A 17,622-nucleotide genomic window follows, 5' to 3' on the forward strand; every position below is an offset into this window, starting at 1 on the left:
AATGTGTTTAGGAATACCCCATTTTGTAAAGCTGATGAAAAATCTGTTTATTACACTTTGCAAGACACTTGAGTGGTATGATTTTCCTCTTTTTCAGGTCTGGTTTGCTTTTGTCAATGGCTTTTCTGGACAAATTCTCTTTGAAAGATGGTGTATAGGCCTTTACAATGTGGTAAGGTTGTTTTTGTGTTTCCGTTTTCAATCATTATCATAAAGGCTTCTTGAGTAAGCAACTCAGAATAATCCATAAACAAGGTTTCACTCTTGCAATATGTTCTCTTAATCCACATGCTAGATGTTTACAGCAATGCCTCCGCTGACTCTTGGAATATTTGAGAGATCCTGCCGAAAAGAAAACATGCTGAAATATCCTGAGTTATACAAGACTTCCCAAAATGCACTGGACTTCAATACCAAGGTAGATAAAAGTCAACTGTGATTAAAACACAATTATCTTTAGGAGAGGATTTTTATTACTGCTGTTTCCCGTTGTCTCCTTATCCATAAATGGTACAAATCATACTTATCTGTTTTTACTAATATATGGAAATGGACAGCAGGCATTCTTTTATTTTCAGCCTTGATTCTTTTCCTCTGCTGGCAATAAAGCTGTCTTCTATGGGCAGAAGTGATTAAACTTCTCTGTCATTGGTTTGTATGTGTTTGTACTGTTATATGGAAATGGATTACAGAAGCCTGTGGAGAAGCGTTTCAGAGGACAATAAAAACTGTCATTAGATTTGTAGAGGGAGGGACATGGTTCAATTCTTTGTCAATTTGGGGTTGTGATTTTACAATTTAATTCTGAGTTTTGGAAGAAAATACTTGAAGACAGTTAAAAATGCAGGAGTTAAAAAGGGAGACGAAAAGAAATTTGGGGTTACTTGATAGTAAAAAACCACAGGGCATATATATATATATGAAACCTGCAATTTCTGCAGATTTGTCCATCAGTGATCTGTATCAAGAGATAATTAAACTATTTCCTGAATCTGTGCAAACATTGTGACATTGTAAGGGTTCCTTTCGATTTTATTTTTCTACATATAATTAGGACATAAAGTAATGTCATTGTATAATGAAGTTGAAGATATTTTTAATTTCCCTCTGAATGCCTGTTAAGTGATGGTTTGTGGGGAGTTGATACTGTTACTCTTGTGCCACTTTTCTCATGAAACTGAAGTACTTGTACAGAGAATTACTTGTCTAAACTGTCTTTGACTATTCTATGCATGAGTTTTTTCTCTGTCAACCTCACTTACTCTCTTCACCCACAAACCTGAAAATAAGGAAACTAACTTTATGTCTCTGTGAATGCTTGACCAATATAAAACTTTTAATGGTCTGTTAATTCAGGCACTTCTGTGTTGTGATAGTTTTAATACGGTAATGTATGTCATGAGTTACAGTTCAGTTTTTAAATGAGAATTCTGTTATACATGTATATTTATTGCACAGTTCTGTCATTGTCTTAATTTCATTCAAATTTTGTGGCTCTTCCCATACAATACTCATTAGGAGTAAAAGTCTACAAAATTCCCAGCTATATAAGTTGAATAGGTGTTGTTAAAGATTTGGAAACATGACTGTCTTGAATGTTGATGCAGATGTTTGTTATGGTAAAAGGGATCAAAGGTTATGAGGTCATGACAGAGGTTAAAGGATTAGCATGTGACAATAAGAATTGGTCAGGAAAATGGAAAAGTAGAACTAATTTTTCTTGCATCCACCTGTGCTTTCTGTCAAATAAAAACTTCTGGTAATGACATAGCAAGAGGGAGAGACAAAGGTTAATGAGTAGCACAAGTTCAAATGTGCAAAGTGTTGGAGTGTAAATTGGATCATACATCGTAGGGTAGTTGTATAATCTAACAAAAGACTTTGAGACATTGTGAAAAATGTTGTGAGGCAAGCAACTTCATTTCAATTGTTTGAATATCTGAACTCTGATAATACACATTAGTTAGTTCTAATAAAGGCCGTAACTGACAAACGTGTTGCTAATAGAAAACAAAAAAGAAGGGGGGGGGGGGGAATTGCTATCCTGAAGGCACAAGTAACAGATATAAAAAGACTTAAGAATATGTATGATACCTATTACAGAAAGCATCAGAAGGTGGTTTCTGGTTAAACTTAAAACAGTTGGTTTTGGAAGGTTTTTTTTATAATGGAAATAATTTTGAAGTTAATTCAAATTACGTAGAAAGTACATTATAGAAAGTTCAATGTGATAAAGGTGTCCACTTCAAGAATGAAGCACATAAGGAGAAATCTTAGGAAGATATTATTTGTCCTCTTTTAATTTCTTTGTGTGTGGAAATATGTAGGTAAGTTTATGTAAACTCATTGTTCATTGCTCTGCTGTAAACATCATTATGCAAAAAGCAAATTATAAAAACTAAAGTCCTTTTTTACTTCCCTTCAGTAGAGTGTAGCAATTGTTCCACTTGTCTGGTTTAGTTTATTTTCTTCTGATGATACTCCCATACGGATATGTTTTAATTGCCCTTCTGATTTGAAATTAAAAGAAGGAGATAATACATACTTTTTCAAAACATAAAAATAAACAAATGACCCATGAAGGGCTAAGAGGCAGAAAGTGCCTGTCAGTTATGTTACTTCACAGTGGTGGCCTGACAGAAACACATTTTGTGAATCTAACAGGCAGATGAAAAGAAAGGTCAGGGTTCACAGAGCTAGTTTGTTGCAAATGGTTCTCATGGATTTCTCTTTTCCCTTAGGTTTTCTGGGTACATTGTTTAAATGGCCTCTTCCACTCATTCATTCTGTTTTGGTTTCCACTAAAAGCCCTCCAGCATGGTAAGTGTTATGAAAAATTAAAAAATAAATCTTAAAAGGTACTGCATTTCTAAGTAACTTTTTAATGTAGTAATGCTTTATTAATACTAATAGCTTTGTGAAATAGTGTCACATCTACAACTGGAACAGATGCAGTCTATTTTAATTGTTTTATTTAAAATGTGTTTAAAAGTAGAAGCAGTACTGTCTACATGAAACTATAAATATGTTTGAAGTAAATTTAAACTATGGAGAAAATTACTATTTAATTGTTGTATTTATATAATAATCTACTGTGTAAAATACTTAAAAGACCATAAATCACTAGAGTCCTTTGCATTGTCTCTTATGTTGTAAGTCTTTATTACCTGTGGATACAGTCTTTCCTGTTACTTCGGGGGAACATAACCCCAGTAGCTTACATCCATTTCAGTAGGCTTGGGACAGATCAAAACAGGTCATTCTGGACAGCTCAGTCCTGTCACTGTTCTCGCTTAGCTGTCTTATGTGCATCTTAGATGTAGAAGGAAACAGGGTGGTTGGGAAGCACACTGTATTAATTGTCAAAGACTGAAAGTGTTATTTCCAGATTGTGGGAATATTTGTGTTTATGGCATCTCTAATAGGCCTGGGATGTTTTGCCTCCATGCTGTAGAAAATATAAACATAAGGATAGCTTGTGCCTTGTACTTTTTCTGTAAAATTAGTAGTCATCTCAGCTTTCTCAGCCAGGCAGTTTTCTCTAGCACAACTGGGAGAAATGTTTTCACAGGCATTTTGGAATCATAGAATGGCCTGAGTTGAAAAGGGCCATAACAATCATGTAGTTTCATTCCCCCTGCTGTGTGTAGAATTGCCAGTCACCAGACCAGGCTTCCCAGAGCCACATCCAGCCTGGTCTTGAATGTCTCCAGGGATGGGGCATCCACAACATCCTCGGGCAACCTGTTCCAGTGTGTCACCACCTTCTGTGTGGAAAAACTTCCTCCTAATATCTAACCTAAACATTCCCTGTATTAGTTTAAAGCTGTTCCTCCATGTCTTATCACTATCCACCCATGTAAACCAGTCATTTACATGGGATTGTGGGAATGTTCTGGTGGTTGACGTAAGAGAGTGAGACAGTCACAACTGCTTGTGCCTGAGAAGGTTAAGGGAAAAACTTCTTGCATTTTTCCATGCTGAGTAACTTCTGATGTGTACTGGAAAATAGGGAACAGCCTGTTTTCTCTGAAAGGCCACTGGATGCAAGTTGAATGGCAGCGTATTGCCTCTTGTTTTTCCTTGCAGTGTGGTGTTCTATCCAGAGATGAATGGTAAATAGAGTATAGTATAATACTACTGAGTATATTTGTTTGCTTCCTTCCACAGGAACTGTATTTGGTAATGGTAAAACTTCAGATTATCTGCTCTTGGGAAACACCGTGTATACTGTAAGTCTTGCTACAGCTATCTGATGCTCTATCAACTGTTTGTCTATACTGGCTCTATCTTTAACTCCTACAGAAATGGTTTTTATTATTATTTATAATTCTCTGTATTGAAGACTTGAAGTGAAATTGTGCTTGGATGAGTCTGAGAAACCTTAATGTGTGTTTTGCACTTAACTCCAGTTTTTAAAACAAATAAAGATGCATAAGACTCATTTGTCCTTTACTGAAAACAGTCTATTTTTGAAGTAGTGGGAACTGTAATTCCCTAATTAATAATTACCATAATTTTAGGTAAGTTTCTGCATTGGAGACATCGTTAGTAATTGTGTGTGGAACTGGTTTGTTGACTTAAGAAAGTATAAATCTCTACTCCCTCTCTTAAATAGTAATAGGAACTTGAAATAAAGGCAGAGCTGCATGCAACTAAGACTTGCTAGATCTGTTTTACAAGGCTGTCAAACTACTATAGTAATTGAACTACACTCATGTGTTTCGGACTGTAGATAAAGCAAAAGTACTTACTAATCATTCTTGCTTTTTCTTTTAATCGTTATATCTCATAAAATGAAGTGATGAAGCTAAATACCTGTTCTTCACAGTGTTATTTAGCAGATACGGGTTTTCCAAGAAGTCTTAGAAGCAGAATTAGACCTGCTCACTCTCCCCTGGCCTTCAGAGTTGAAAGTGTCTACCAGAACCACCTATCATTTAAAGTGAAGCAGGTTCTTCTCAGAGAAAGAGGTTTTCTGCACCAGGTTCAGACCCTACTGTTTACATATAAGTTGCAATCTGGCTCAATTCAGCTGATGTGAGTTTTACAAAATGTATACACGACTTGTGTAACTTGACTTATCCTACCACCTGGGCCAGGTTTTCTGACATCCAGCATCCATTTCTGCTCGTAAAACATCCTTAATAATGGCCATCATTCTATAGAGTGGGTCTCTTAAAGTGTCTTTTACAGTGGCCATCATTTAGTGGAGTTGGGTTAGCACTGTACACATTGTTAAACCCAATTATTCAACATACTGCTGTAATCACAGCTGAAATTCTGTCCTGAAATGGTCTCAGAACTTCATCCTAGTAGTGGTTCTGCTCTGTGTCTCCTTTTGAAAGCCAGGCTTAACAGCAGAAGAAAACAAGTTACATATGCTATGCTAAGAGGTTAGTGGATTAGGGTTTACTTATGTTATTTGGACTGTCATCCATCAGTCTTGAAAATGGCCTGTCTTGAAATCTTAGCACATCTGAGTATCATCTGTTAAATCAGGTGGTTCACGAGCATCAAAGCCTGCTTTTTTAGATTTACAGTAGCATTGTCCTCTACCTTGAGAAATTATTTCATTTCTGATGCTTTCAGTATCATAATGTGGAGCTGGTCCAGACAGCCAGCTCTTTATTTTGCTTCCCTTCCCTTCACATTGAAAATCTTGGGAGGAGCGTGTGTTGCAATTGCAATATTCCTGTCCTTGCACAGGAATCCCAGATCTTGAATAATCTCGAAGCTATGAGAGACTTTGAGTTTGGGGATCAGGAACACTGTAATGCGAAGAGGGAATTTATTCACACAGTCATTATCTCCTTTGACAGCAGCATTCACTGTTTTTGTTTTGTCTGCATGGTCTATGCAATGAGACTTCTTAAACTGATCCTAAAGGATAATTTCTCTTCTTATAACAGATTCAACAATAACAAGCTCATGTGATAGTGAGAAGTATTTTTCTCCATAATTCATTTTTTCATGCATCTAAACACAGCACCATGACTGGATAGACTAAGTTAATTATAACACTCATCATGGTCGTTAATTTTCTTCTAATGAGATTTCACACCATTTTTAAATAATGAAATTGTGTCACTGTTTATTTTTGGTGTTTTCTTTTTTTTTGTTTTTGGGGGGGGGGGTGGAGAGGGGGAGAGAGAGGGTTGTTTTGGTGTGTTTTTATCATCCTTATTAATGCAGCAGCAGTTGAAATACTCCAGAAGTAAAACCATAAACCTGTAGGTAGAGTGAAAGCTTTCCAGTAGGATTTTATATCCTTCTATGCTCCAGATACAGTGCAAGACTTGTCAGATATATTTAACTACTGATTTTCAGCTTCTGATAAAAGGAGATTACTTCTGAGTTTTTAAGGCTCCTTGAAGCTGCCTGTGTGGCCAATAAACCAGATTTTAAATCATAAATGTCTGAAATTAAAATATAGCTATTAGAGTTTGGTCTTTGTGGCTCAGTTTTTTGGTCTCATGTGTTTCGGACTGTAGAGAAAGCAAAACTTGTAATACCTGTTCACAAGTGTGCTAAAATTATATCAGTTATTTCCTTAGTGAATAGAAAACTTGTTTCTGTAAATTTCAAAGGAAAGAGATAAACAGTTCTATTGACTGCACGTTTCTGTTAGATTGTAGATTTTCATCTACTGCTCATCTCTAAATGAAAATGGAGCATGTCATACAGGAGAATAACATGATGTGTTCAGGGATTGCTCCATAAAAATAAGAGTCAAAATAAGAAAAGATGAAAAAATGAACAAAACTTTGAATTTAGACTAATGTAAACTTAAACAATTGCAGGTTTTCAGCCAAGCCTCTGTAGCTTCAGAATCTCTCTTTATGTAGAAAGTTGTAGTCATCCTCTCAATAGCTGAAGGCCATTTATGATCTCTTACTGACTGCAGTGAACTACAGTTGGAATATTTTGGCCATGTATGATCTCTTACTGACTGCAGTGAACTACAATTGGAATACTTTTCACACACCTCTCTGTTAACCAAAATAACATAGAAAGAGAAGTTAGCAACCTGGTTAAAGGCAAACTTCCAGCATTCTAGGAGGCAAAGGAAATTTTTAAGATTCCTAATATAAGAGTATTCCAGATAGAACAAATGAAGACTGTCTTTTGAAGCTAATAATCCCCCATACTTTATTACTTGCTCATTAATTGCATTTACTTTTAAAGTTTTTAGTCTGCTTTTTCTTGGTCATTTCAAATGGGCACTTAAACTTCAGATCTAAACTCACACACTTGCAAAAAAAGAGGTAAAGTACAGCTAGCAGCAGTCTAAAATAATTTTATTTTACATTTTTGTAACACGTCCTTTTAAATCAGAAGGGCCATTCCTTAGCTTCTGCAGCTCTGTATAGAAATGACTGTATTTCATTTTGCTAATTTCTATTGCATTGGAACTCTGGAACCTGTTGTGTTGACCAGTGTGTGGTCACACAGAGACAGTACTTTGTTGAATATTATTAAAGAAATCTCATTTAAATTGAGAAGACTGGTTATCCTTTCTCTTATTTGTGCAAGTAAACATGACATAAAGTACAGAAATAGTTAAACCTATTATTCTGTATTCTCCTGAAATAGTAACCATTTAAATAAATTCTATTTGTGTTCAATAATCTTCAATAACAATCCCCGCCTCTCTCTCTCTCTCTTTAAAGTTTGTTGTTCTAACTGTGTGTTTGAAGGCTGGATTGGAGACATCTTATTGGACTTTGGTAAGCAAATGTCCTTATCACATTCTCAAGTGCACTATGAAGTATGGTGGATGAATTATTTTTTTTTCTTCTTATGTCTCTGCAATTTTCTAGCTTTTGCTGTAATATCAAATTAAATTGTGGTAACTCAAGGGAAGACAGAAAATACGTGCATTAAAAAAAAATGGTGAATAGTGAAAAGGACTTTGGAGTAAGGCTTGAAATCATCCTAGAAAAATAAAAAGACTGAATTGTTTGTAATTGAGCTTAAAATGGTTTAAAATGTAAATGGCATTGCTGCTGAAAATATAAGCTTCCTTCAAGAAACTATAACAGTTATCAGTAGGCATGGGAATGTTATATATCAGGTATATCAGAAATGCATCATAAATAGTTAGTAGCAACGGTCTTTTTTATGTCATAATAAATCTACAATGACTGTTATGTTTTTCTTTGTTTTAACAGTTCAGCCATATAGCTATCTGGGGCAGCATAGCACTCTGGGTAGTGTTTTTTGGAATCTACTCTTCTTTGTGGCCAGTCATTCCTATGGCACCCGATATGTCAGGAGAGGTAAAGTATATTTTAACTAATCTCCGCATGTGAGCAAAGAATACTGTTACAGGTTTTAGTTCAAGCCTAATCTGTATTGGATCCTTCTCTTAGCTTGCGGTACACAGGATGTTTGCTTTTTATTATACCTTCAATGTGGAAGTCATGTTTATTGCAAGCAGAATGAAATTTTACTCTTTTGAAAGAAAATCTTAGCTAACATGCTGTGATTGTATGGTCTAGCAAGGAAGAGTTGACAAATACGCTGCATCACAGGTACATAGCAACTTTTACTTTTCTAAAGAGATGACTTAACCGAATTCAGAACTCAAAATTACAGCACTGACTTGGCTGGAGACTTTTTATACTTAAGCAGTGTACTACATGTGCTATTTAAAGCTGTCTTTGAAACTAGTATACCTGAGAAATTTGAGTTGCTACAACATGGCATGAGCCGCTGATCATCATACAAACATTTACTTTTCAATTGGTGTTGTGATTGACATGTATTAGTGCACCATTTCTTTAATCTTTTTAGTGTAAATATTGTTTTCTCTTTTACTGTTATCCTACTTGTGTAAACCTATTGTGACTATTGCAAATAGTGCTACATCCACAAACAATACGCAATTTCTGCTTGTCCTGATCTAATGGAACTTCAGTCCCAAATTCTCAAACCATTCATTCATTTCTAAAAACATCTGAAGCTTAGTATTTATTCTATAGACGCTAGTATCTGTTTCTAAGTGTGGCTGTTGGGAATAAGGTGAGAATAACTGTTTCAGAAAGATAACTCCTCTGATTGTTCTCAAAGCGCATCAAGATTAAGCCACACACAAGTAAGTCAGTAGGTGCTCTTAACTTTGCTTCTGTCATGTAATTCAGCAATATAAAAAAACCTGCACATTAGGGGAAACGTAGTGAATATCCTTCCCTTGCTTGGAGTTAAATCAGACCCACAAATCTCTCCTCCCACATAAACTGTTATGGGAAAACTAGTTTGTAGTCATTTATGTAAGTACTAAATTACAGTGGAAGACATGAGGAGTTGACTTAAATACTTCTTCAGTACTTGGGCACCAAAGAAAAAGGATGAAAATTATACAATTTCCTGCTGTTTTTCCTCTCCTTTATAACCTCTAATATTCCTATATATAGGTAGATTTTATGTTAACTTGTTGCCTCCATTACTCAAAAAAAATATGTACATTTTTCTAAATTAAAGTAATTATAGCTATTGTACCTAAGTGTTTTTCTTCATACACACTATATTTTTAGAAGAAGCTCCAGAATATATCTGGAATTTGTCATGTGTGGTTTTGATTTGGTTGGTTTTTTTGTTTTGGTTTGGTTTTTTTTACATTGTCTTGTTAAAGAGAGAAGAACAGCTGTAGCAATAAGAACAATGTGGGTAACAGGATGTGCTGCACTTGCTAGGGCATAAAGTTGGCTACTTCATAGTTGAAATAGCTTGATATTTTACTTAATGCATGTTCAGGCTCTGAAGTTGTGAACAAAAGATGTTGCTGAAAGGAATGCATTTCCTACAAACTTTGCAAAGTAGTTGCTCATAAAGTGAGGTTTCTGCCAAGAAAACATAAATACTTGACACCAAATTAATATGATTTACTAAGTTAAATAAATTAATTTGGGTAAAAATCTATCTGTGACTGAAAAGTACCTAGTTATTCTGTTAGAAGGAATTTGTGGGTTTGCTTATGTATATATAGTAGCATGCACACAGTTGTTGGAGAGGTTGCTTTTTGCTTCTGTTTCTTTTTCTAAGAATATAGCTAGAGTCCTGTGACATTGAAATGTTTTTTCTTAAACTTCTTATAGACCTTAAGTGCTCATTTTAAAAACTCCTCTAGCTTTTTGAGCAATATTCTTTATAGACTAAGACAGTCCTGTTGACAAATACAGTGCCTCAGGTGGAAGCCAGGGTTTTTGTATGCTATCCTGGAGGCCTTCAGGGCAGATTTGCTGGGTTTTGCTGAAGTCCCAGGGGTCTTGTAAGTATTCAAACTGGAAGATTCACAGCTGTGAAACATACTATGGTGTGGTAGAAGAAAATGCACATGGACGTCTCTACTTTTCTGTGCAAATGCTGGTTGTCTGATTCCTTCAAATGTACGAGTCACATCTGAATACTTGCACTATCCAGATACATTTAGCAGAATGTAAAGAAACAAGCTGACCTGTGTTTCAGTAGCCAGTGGATTAGTGGGAGCAATGTTTGTTTTCCTGTTTTTCCATACTGTGCGATATAGCACCTGAAAGAAAGAAATGATGCTTCAATTAAGTTGTTCTATATTTTTGTCTGTGTAATCTTCTTGCAGTAACTATGCATTAACTAATGAAGTTTCTGTAACTTACATCACCTAATCAGAGTAACTGTTTGAATGCAGGTCAGTAGAATCCAATGCTCGCAGATTATTTCCATTAAAGTGATAAAAATGCTACATTTCTATGCTAGTAAAAGTTCTTTTTCTGAAACAAATATGGGTGTGATTCAGGTTGAAAAGATATAACTGGGAGGGAAGCATAAACAACTTAATGTCTCTTTTACACTCATACTAATCCTCAGTCTCTTGATACTGTTTTATGCTCTGAAGTTTTAGGAGGGTGTTGTTTTTTTATACACCTGATTCATGAAGTAGCTAAAAATTATAAAAGTTACTAAAGTAAGAATTATGATATTAAGATTAAAAGCAAAAAATCAGTATCTGCAGAAATGTTTGTGTTTATACATAAAGTTTGCTTTAAATTTTTCACTGTTGGAATCCAAAAGTACGGAATTTTCATAAGCAAATTTTCTTATAGAGATTATCAATGATGTCTCCATTTAATTCCCTTTGGTTGGTCTCTGTTCTGAGTCTTACTACCACACAATTTAGTTGTACTTAGTCTTTAGTAATAGATATTTTTTAGCCAGTTATTGCTGTTCCTGTGTATATTTTGTGTTTTATCATTGCGGACTTCTTTGGTGGCTGCTTGTTGTTGATGCTCTTCTTTTTTTTTTTTCTATTTCTTTTGAAATAATCTAGATTTTCTTAAAATGCAAGGAGGGAGTTAAGTATCTGTAAATGTAGTTCAGAAGGGAAGAATGAACAAACACTCCTAGGCCAGTCCTGCAAATATGTAGTAAGGTTCATCCTTGCATTTAATCCTTTTCTGGACTCAAGTGTCTTACTGTGGTCAGATAAATGCTAATCTGATGATTCACAAACGTGTATTGCTCTACTGACGTCATTAATGTTTAGATTCTGTCATCACAGAAATGCTTCTTGAAGCTTTAGGATTTATAGTAAGCTGTGTGCATTTGTTACTTAAAACGTTCTTTATTATTTGTGTTGATATAACTGAAGCCATCCCTCTGAGGGATACCTTTTCTCCTTTGTATCTGCCGTGAGGGAAGACCATGGCCCTGCAATGGCCTAGTAGTCTCCTTAGTTTAAGAAAATCAGAGAAACGAGGGGAAAAAGTGACAGTGGGCAATGTAGTCATTTTTCTTGTCTCACAGGGGAATCATTGAAGTAAGAACTGAGTTCTTTCTGCAAATATCCCCTTATCTGCTTCTTAATTACCTACTACCTTCTGTTTTTACTTTAAATGCATTTTCAAAAAATGGGGGCCTGCCTTTTTAAGTCACCTAATAAGCAAAGTTCCTATTTAATAGGACCTATGGGATTATTTTTTAAACTGCAGAGAGCAAAGAATAACTGCAGGCATGACCACAGCTCCTTGTGGAGACTTTGCTGCACTGGGGATTAATTGCAAATCTGTTTTAGTATTACACCACTAAGTACTTTGACATCTATGAAGAGAAACACATAAGATGAAGTTGCCTCTGAAGGCAGCTGAGAAGAAAAACTGTTGTTGTTTTGAACTACTTGAACCAACTGTTGTTGGTGTTGAAGAGATGTTGTTTTAATCGTTATGTGGTTTAATGGGGAGAGGATACGTACGTAGATGGCAGATGAAATAAACAAGAATCTTCTTTTCATCTCTCCCTTTTTACTTTTTGAAGGCTATTGGCTTTTTAAATCTTTAATAGCTGTTTTAGAAGAGCATTTCATAGTGAAGAAAAAGGAAATATTTTTGTTCATTTTGGCACATAATTTCCTAATAGTCCATCCCTTAAAACGTTTTGCCTCCAGGATTTCTAACCCAGGAATGATTTTTCAGTCCATCTTTTTCTTTAAAAATATGTCTGTGTGTAGCGCTTTATAAGAAGTGTTAATTCATTTTAGAAAGTCCTAATATTGAGCGTGAGCTGTACAGACGACAAATTATTTATCTTCCCTGCAGGATTTGTTAGTCCTACAATAAACTAGGCTTTCCAGCTCTCATTTTGGATTACTTCTGAATTCCCCTGGGAGCCACTTTTGTGGCAGATTCCATTTGGTTTCACAAGGCCTAAAGGGGGGAAAACTTGGCATAGACCACAAATCTCTCACATTAGGAACAATTTGTAAACCACGAACAGAGGCAGCCAGAGTCCGGCCCCAGAACAGGCTGCTCCTGTTAGTGCCATTGTCTGGAAAGCATTGGTTTGCCATTTCCCAGATGACCTGCCTATGTGTAGAGAGATGTGAAAAGTTAGAGACAAAAATGTTTTCTACAGAGTGAGGGGGGAGCTTTCTTGTACAGAAAGGAAGGAAATACCTCTGTGGGATTTTATTTTTCCCCTCTTCATCCAAAAAATACAAAGAGGCCCTCTGTCTTTAACGCGAATGTCGGCTTTAAATCTTTTAGGTTTGGATTAACTCTGTAAAAGAAAAAAAAATCTGACAGGCTTTCAAATATGACGCAGAAAAACTTTTTTTTTCCTCAATTCATGTTGTTCATTTGTAAAGCCAAAGGCTGGATGGACTGAATAGTAGGCGCCAGTTGTTCCTTCATTCATAGTTAGCATTACAATGGTCAGAATTAACATCCTAAGACCTACATTATCACTTTTGCTGTTTCACCAGCAAACGTTTAATACGGGGTGGCTAATGGAAGGACAGCTCTTAGTTGTGTCCTATAAATTAAAAATGTTATTAATGATAGGAAGTAACGGTTGCAATTACTTCAAGTTGTGACGTTTTCTGCTTTTTGTTCTTGTTTAGAAAACTGTTATCCTGTCTAATTTCTATTTAATTATAAAATATCCTGTAAAATGTAGTTATGATAGACATTTCCTATTAGCTGTTTTCTTAGGAAATTAGTATTTAATCACTTATGTCAAAAGTCACCTTTTGCTTATAAACGGGCTGCACAAATACATTATTCTTTATATCCTGATAGAAAATTATTTTTTATTTTCTTCCCATTGAAGCTGTGAATTGGTTTGGGTTTTTTGAACCCGTTATTGCTCAGTATTTACACCTTTGCCAACAACCACTGGCAAAAATAATTACTAAAATCTCGGGGCAGTATCTGTGTCCTTTCAACACAACTGACAAAAGTTAACCAAGATTTCAGTTCAGATACAGTCTTACGCTTTTCAGAGAGTCAGATGAAATTTGGATACAAAAATGAGGTAAAAGGAGCTTTCACTGGTATGAAAATGAGATTTGTTTCTGAAAAATAATTCATCTTCGGTTTTACACACATAACATACCACGTATAACTAAAATATTCAGAGATATGCGTTCAGAAGTTGGGCTTCAGCCACGGCAAGCTTGCATTGTTCTGCTTAATTATACTAGTAGAGTTTTAACTTTTATTTTAGACACGAACGTTTAGCTTTTCGGAGGAGCTAGTCTCCAAATAATGATACAAGGATTTCAAAGACTATCTTTGCGTAGCAATGTTGTTTCCAACTTCTGTGCAATCTAACTTCATTACAGAGGTATCTTATTACTGGCTGCAAAATAATCTTCCAGTAACGTGCTTTTTTAATTCTTTCCATCCATAATATTATTAATGTAAATACTTGAGCTTGTACTTACAAGGGTAGAATAAAGATTTTCTTCTGATCCATATGTTTTGGTACTTGTTTTGTATTTAGTTTTAGTATGTTAATAGACAAGTTACAAAAAGAAGGAATTCCTGCGTATTAATAGAGGAAGGTGTGTAAGAATAGAAACAGAGCAGAGAGCATTAGCATATCTTACAAGTATTCCACTATGTATTAACATGTTCATTTAAGGCCATGTTACATACTTACATAATTATGAGTTGTTAGTTCTCATTTTAAGCAGCTTGTGCACAGGAGTCTGTAGCAGTGTAAGAGTAGTGGCAGAGGGAGTTCTATTGGAGACAGTTCAACTTCAGTCTGAGTTACAGTGCAAAATGACTATAGCAGCATCCAGTGTCCATAGCAAGGGTCAGTAATCATTATAGCTGCTGGGGTTGATTGCAAATGAGAGATGTATTAACAAAGTTTGGGAGATGGGCCTGAGGGGGGTCACTAAATCTGATTTTAATGGAAATAGCTAATATCAGTGTAGTAATGTAGAACAGGGATGTGGAGGTGTAGATTCCCTTTCTCTAAAAGATCTGAGCAGCATGATCTTTTTACCGTCATCTTAACATGAATTAATGCTTATTGTCTACTGCATTATTGTGGCAGGTTAAGGGATTTTAGAAAGATGTTAAAGTTGTATTTTACATTAGACATCCTAGAACAGTTCATTTAAACTTGATTTTCATTGTCTCAACCAAGTCACTGATGTTTCTAAGTTGTTGGGTTTTTTTCTAGTTCTCTTTGTAACATGATCATGTCTTGTGCTTTCTTCTTCCAGGCAGCTATGATGTTCAGCTCTGGAGTGTTTTGGATGGGACTTTTATGTATTCCCATGACAGCTTTGCTTTTTGATGTAGTGTACAAAGTGTGAGTACAAAAGTACTGATGTTTATGGGAAAAGTACTGAATTTTAAGCATGTTCTTAATTAGAACAATAGCATGTTCTAATTACAACAGTAGGAAATGCAAATAGAGATCAGTTCTGTTGATTTTATAAAATTGTTTTTCAGCTTGTTTTTGACAAACCTGGTGTCTTGTTCAGTATCAGACACCCAGTTATAAATGTTATTAGTATTTTAAATGCTTAAATAATTATAATCCCTTTTTTTGTTTCTGCTTCGCAAGAACAGATGATGAAATATATTATTCAGACTTGCTTTATCGTATTTATTCGTTTAAAGCTAAATTTCAAGTTACCTGGGAAAGTGGATTTGTATATTGAATGCACAAATGTAAGTGTTAAAATAATGTGATCGATTCAAAAATCATAAATCTGACAGTATTTTTTATTACTTACAGAGTAAAAAGAGCTACTTTTAAGACACTGGTAGATGAAGTTCAGGAGTTGGAAGCAAAGTCTGAGGATCCTGGGGCAGTTGTACATGGCAAGAGGTACTGTAAAAATCTACGTATCAATGTCTTCTGTACGATAATAAAATCAGTAATAATAATAATGATGCTTCGGTTTCGTATGTGTATCAAAGGCAAAATATTACTTTCCAAAACCATGAAACAAAATAGAGGGAAAAGCATCCTGTGTCGGTATCTGTAGAAAGATTTTGGGTCTACTCAGCCTGCATGTTTTTTCATGAGCTTATATGATAAAATTTTAATCCTATCATTTTGTGCTAACAATTAAAGCATAGGGAGTTTAAACCTGCAATGTTCAGTCATATAGTTACAAATTGGGCTTAAGCATGTAAAAAATAAAAATAAATAAAATAAAGTGACCTTGGTAACATAGGAAAAAAACAGCAAAATCTGTCAGGGACATGTTGAAATTAAATAGAGCAAACAGGTACTGTATCTAATGCTAGTCAAGAGCAAACAAATTTGACCAGATTTTGTGAGGTAAGAAATAACTTGAACTTGACCCTCCACAATTCTCTTACTGCATTCTCCTTTATGTGTAAGGAGAATTTGAAAATTTGAAAAGGGAGAAGGTAAAATTGAGAAACTGAACAATTTTCATATGTAAATTTAGTGTGTGCTTAGTGAAATACTTACATCCTTTTAACTCATGCATTACTTGTAACCAATAATTCTGACGATGACAAAGTACGCTCCTCCCACTACCCACTTCCATTTCATTACTGCCATTTGACTGAACTGGGGCTTTCTTTCCTTGCCTTCATTTTCATAACTTCTGTGAAATTTTAAAAAGCCAAAGCTGTCGATATTTGATTTTCCTCTTCTTTTTCGATTTTTGACTGCTGTTTTTTCTGATAACTTCATGGTAAATGGCTAAACTAAGAAGGCTTTATAGGAGGAAAGATATGCATGTACAGAGACCATAAAAATGCAAGGAGCCATTTCTTTTATTAGTGTTCCAATTTCAGGAAGCACCTTCTGTTCATAATCAGTTTTCATGTCTGTTTTAATCTTATGGTATCCTTCCTCCAATTCTGTGGGAATCAACTTACTAGAATTTACCCAGTTGAGACTAAATGTTGTTGGATACCAAGATGATGGCCAACATTTCTAATGGGTGGAGTATCTAAGCTGATTGCTTTGGATGCCTCTTTCCAGCTGCAAATCTTTCTTAGGCAGCATCAGGGCAGGATCTTCCTCCAAGTTAACTCATATATCGATGTGTTGACCTGTGAGCCAGAAGCAGTATATGCTGTATGCTGTTTTACAAGGAGTGGAAGAAGTAGTAAATTACAAAAGGGAAGGCAGGTGTTAGTATTAGGAAGTGCTGAAAGGGGGACACCTTGTATCTGCAGAAGAAAGTAAGGTGATGTATCTGTTCAGTCTTTTGTACTTTCATTACCATGATTGTTCACATATTCCCGAATTCAGCTATTTCAGTATGCTCAGTAGACAGTATGCTCTTCCATCAACTTCCAGAATTTCTCCCACATCCATTCTTATTTAGAGGAACTTGGTGATTTCACCAGTGGTTTTACAGTCATCTCTTCATGTCACAATTAAGTAAATAGGAAGGCTTCACTAAGATAGTTCAGTTACCCCCCACAATATCTTTCTTTATTCTCCTCAAAGTCATTTTTGGGCCCGTATTCTTTGAAGTGTATAAAAGCATCTGCCTCACATACAAATCAATGGATGTTAGACATCTTAGTGTCTTTTAAGGATTTGTTTCCTCAGTGATGGTTTTTGGGGGGTGTTTTTAATTCAGGTATCAGAGACAAAACTTCACCCTTCGTGGATGAAGTATTCCTTGTTAAAGAAATGTTTTGATGAAGTGACTTACATGCATCTCTCACCACATCCCAGTGGTGTCCCAGGGCATGAGACCCCATCTCCATCTGTCTGCACACACCAGGGTCACAGCATCTGAGCTGTCGCACCAGAGTGGATCATAACCTTTTTCCAAGGCAACCTGGGCAGTGATCCTGACCATGGGCATGATGGAGATGGTAAATGATTGGACTAGATTATCCA

General features: G+C 35.5%; 1 protein-coding gene across 8 annotated transcripts in view; it reads left to right on the forward strand.

Moving 5' to 3' along the window:
- ATP8A1 (ATPase phospholipid transporting 8A1) overlaps window positions 1-17,622 on the forward strand; it is an 84,412-nt gene that overhangs the window by 58,927 nt on the left and 7,863 nt on the right. For all 8 annotated transcript variants that reach the window (XR_014945457.1, XM_015862437.3, XM_015862439.3 and 5 more), the window contains 8 exons: window positions 98-172; window positions 296-418; window positions 2,742-2,820; window positions 4,171-4,232; window positions 7,674-7,730; window positions 8,175-8,282; window positions 14,996-15,084; window positions 15,517-15,609. Coding sequence is in view for 7 of the 8 variants with exons in the window: in XM_015862437.3 (XP_015717923.2) it covers window positions 98-172; window positions 296-418; window positions 2,742-2,820; window positions 4,171-4,232; window positions 7,674-7,730; window positions 8,175-8,282; window positions 14,996-15,084; window positions 15,517-15,609 (686 nt within the window). In the remaining variant the exon portion in view is untranslated. The remainder of the gene's footprint in view (window positions 1-97; window positions 173-295; window positions 419-2,741; window positions 2,821-4,170; window positions 4,233-7,673; window positions 7,731-8,174; window positions 8,283-14,995; window positions 15,085-15,516; window positions 15,610-17,622) is intronic.

Source organism: Coturnix japonica, chromosome 4, assembly GCF_054131305.1.
Source record: "Coturnix japonica strain WE chromosome 4, WE-NBRP24, whole genome shotgun sequence".
Taxonomy (NCBI): domain Eukaryota; kingdom Metazoa; phylum Chordata; class Aves; order Galliformes; family Phasianidae; genus Coturnix; species Coturnix japonica.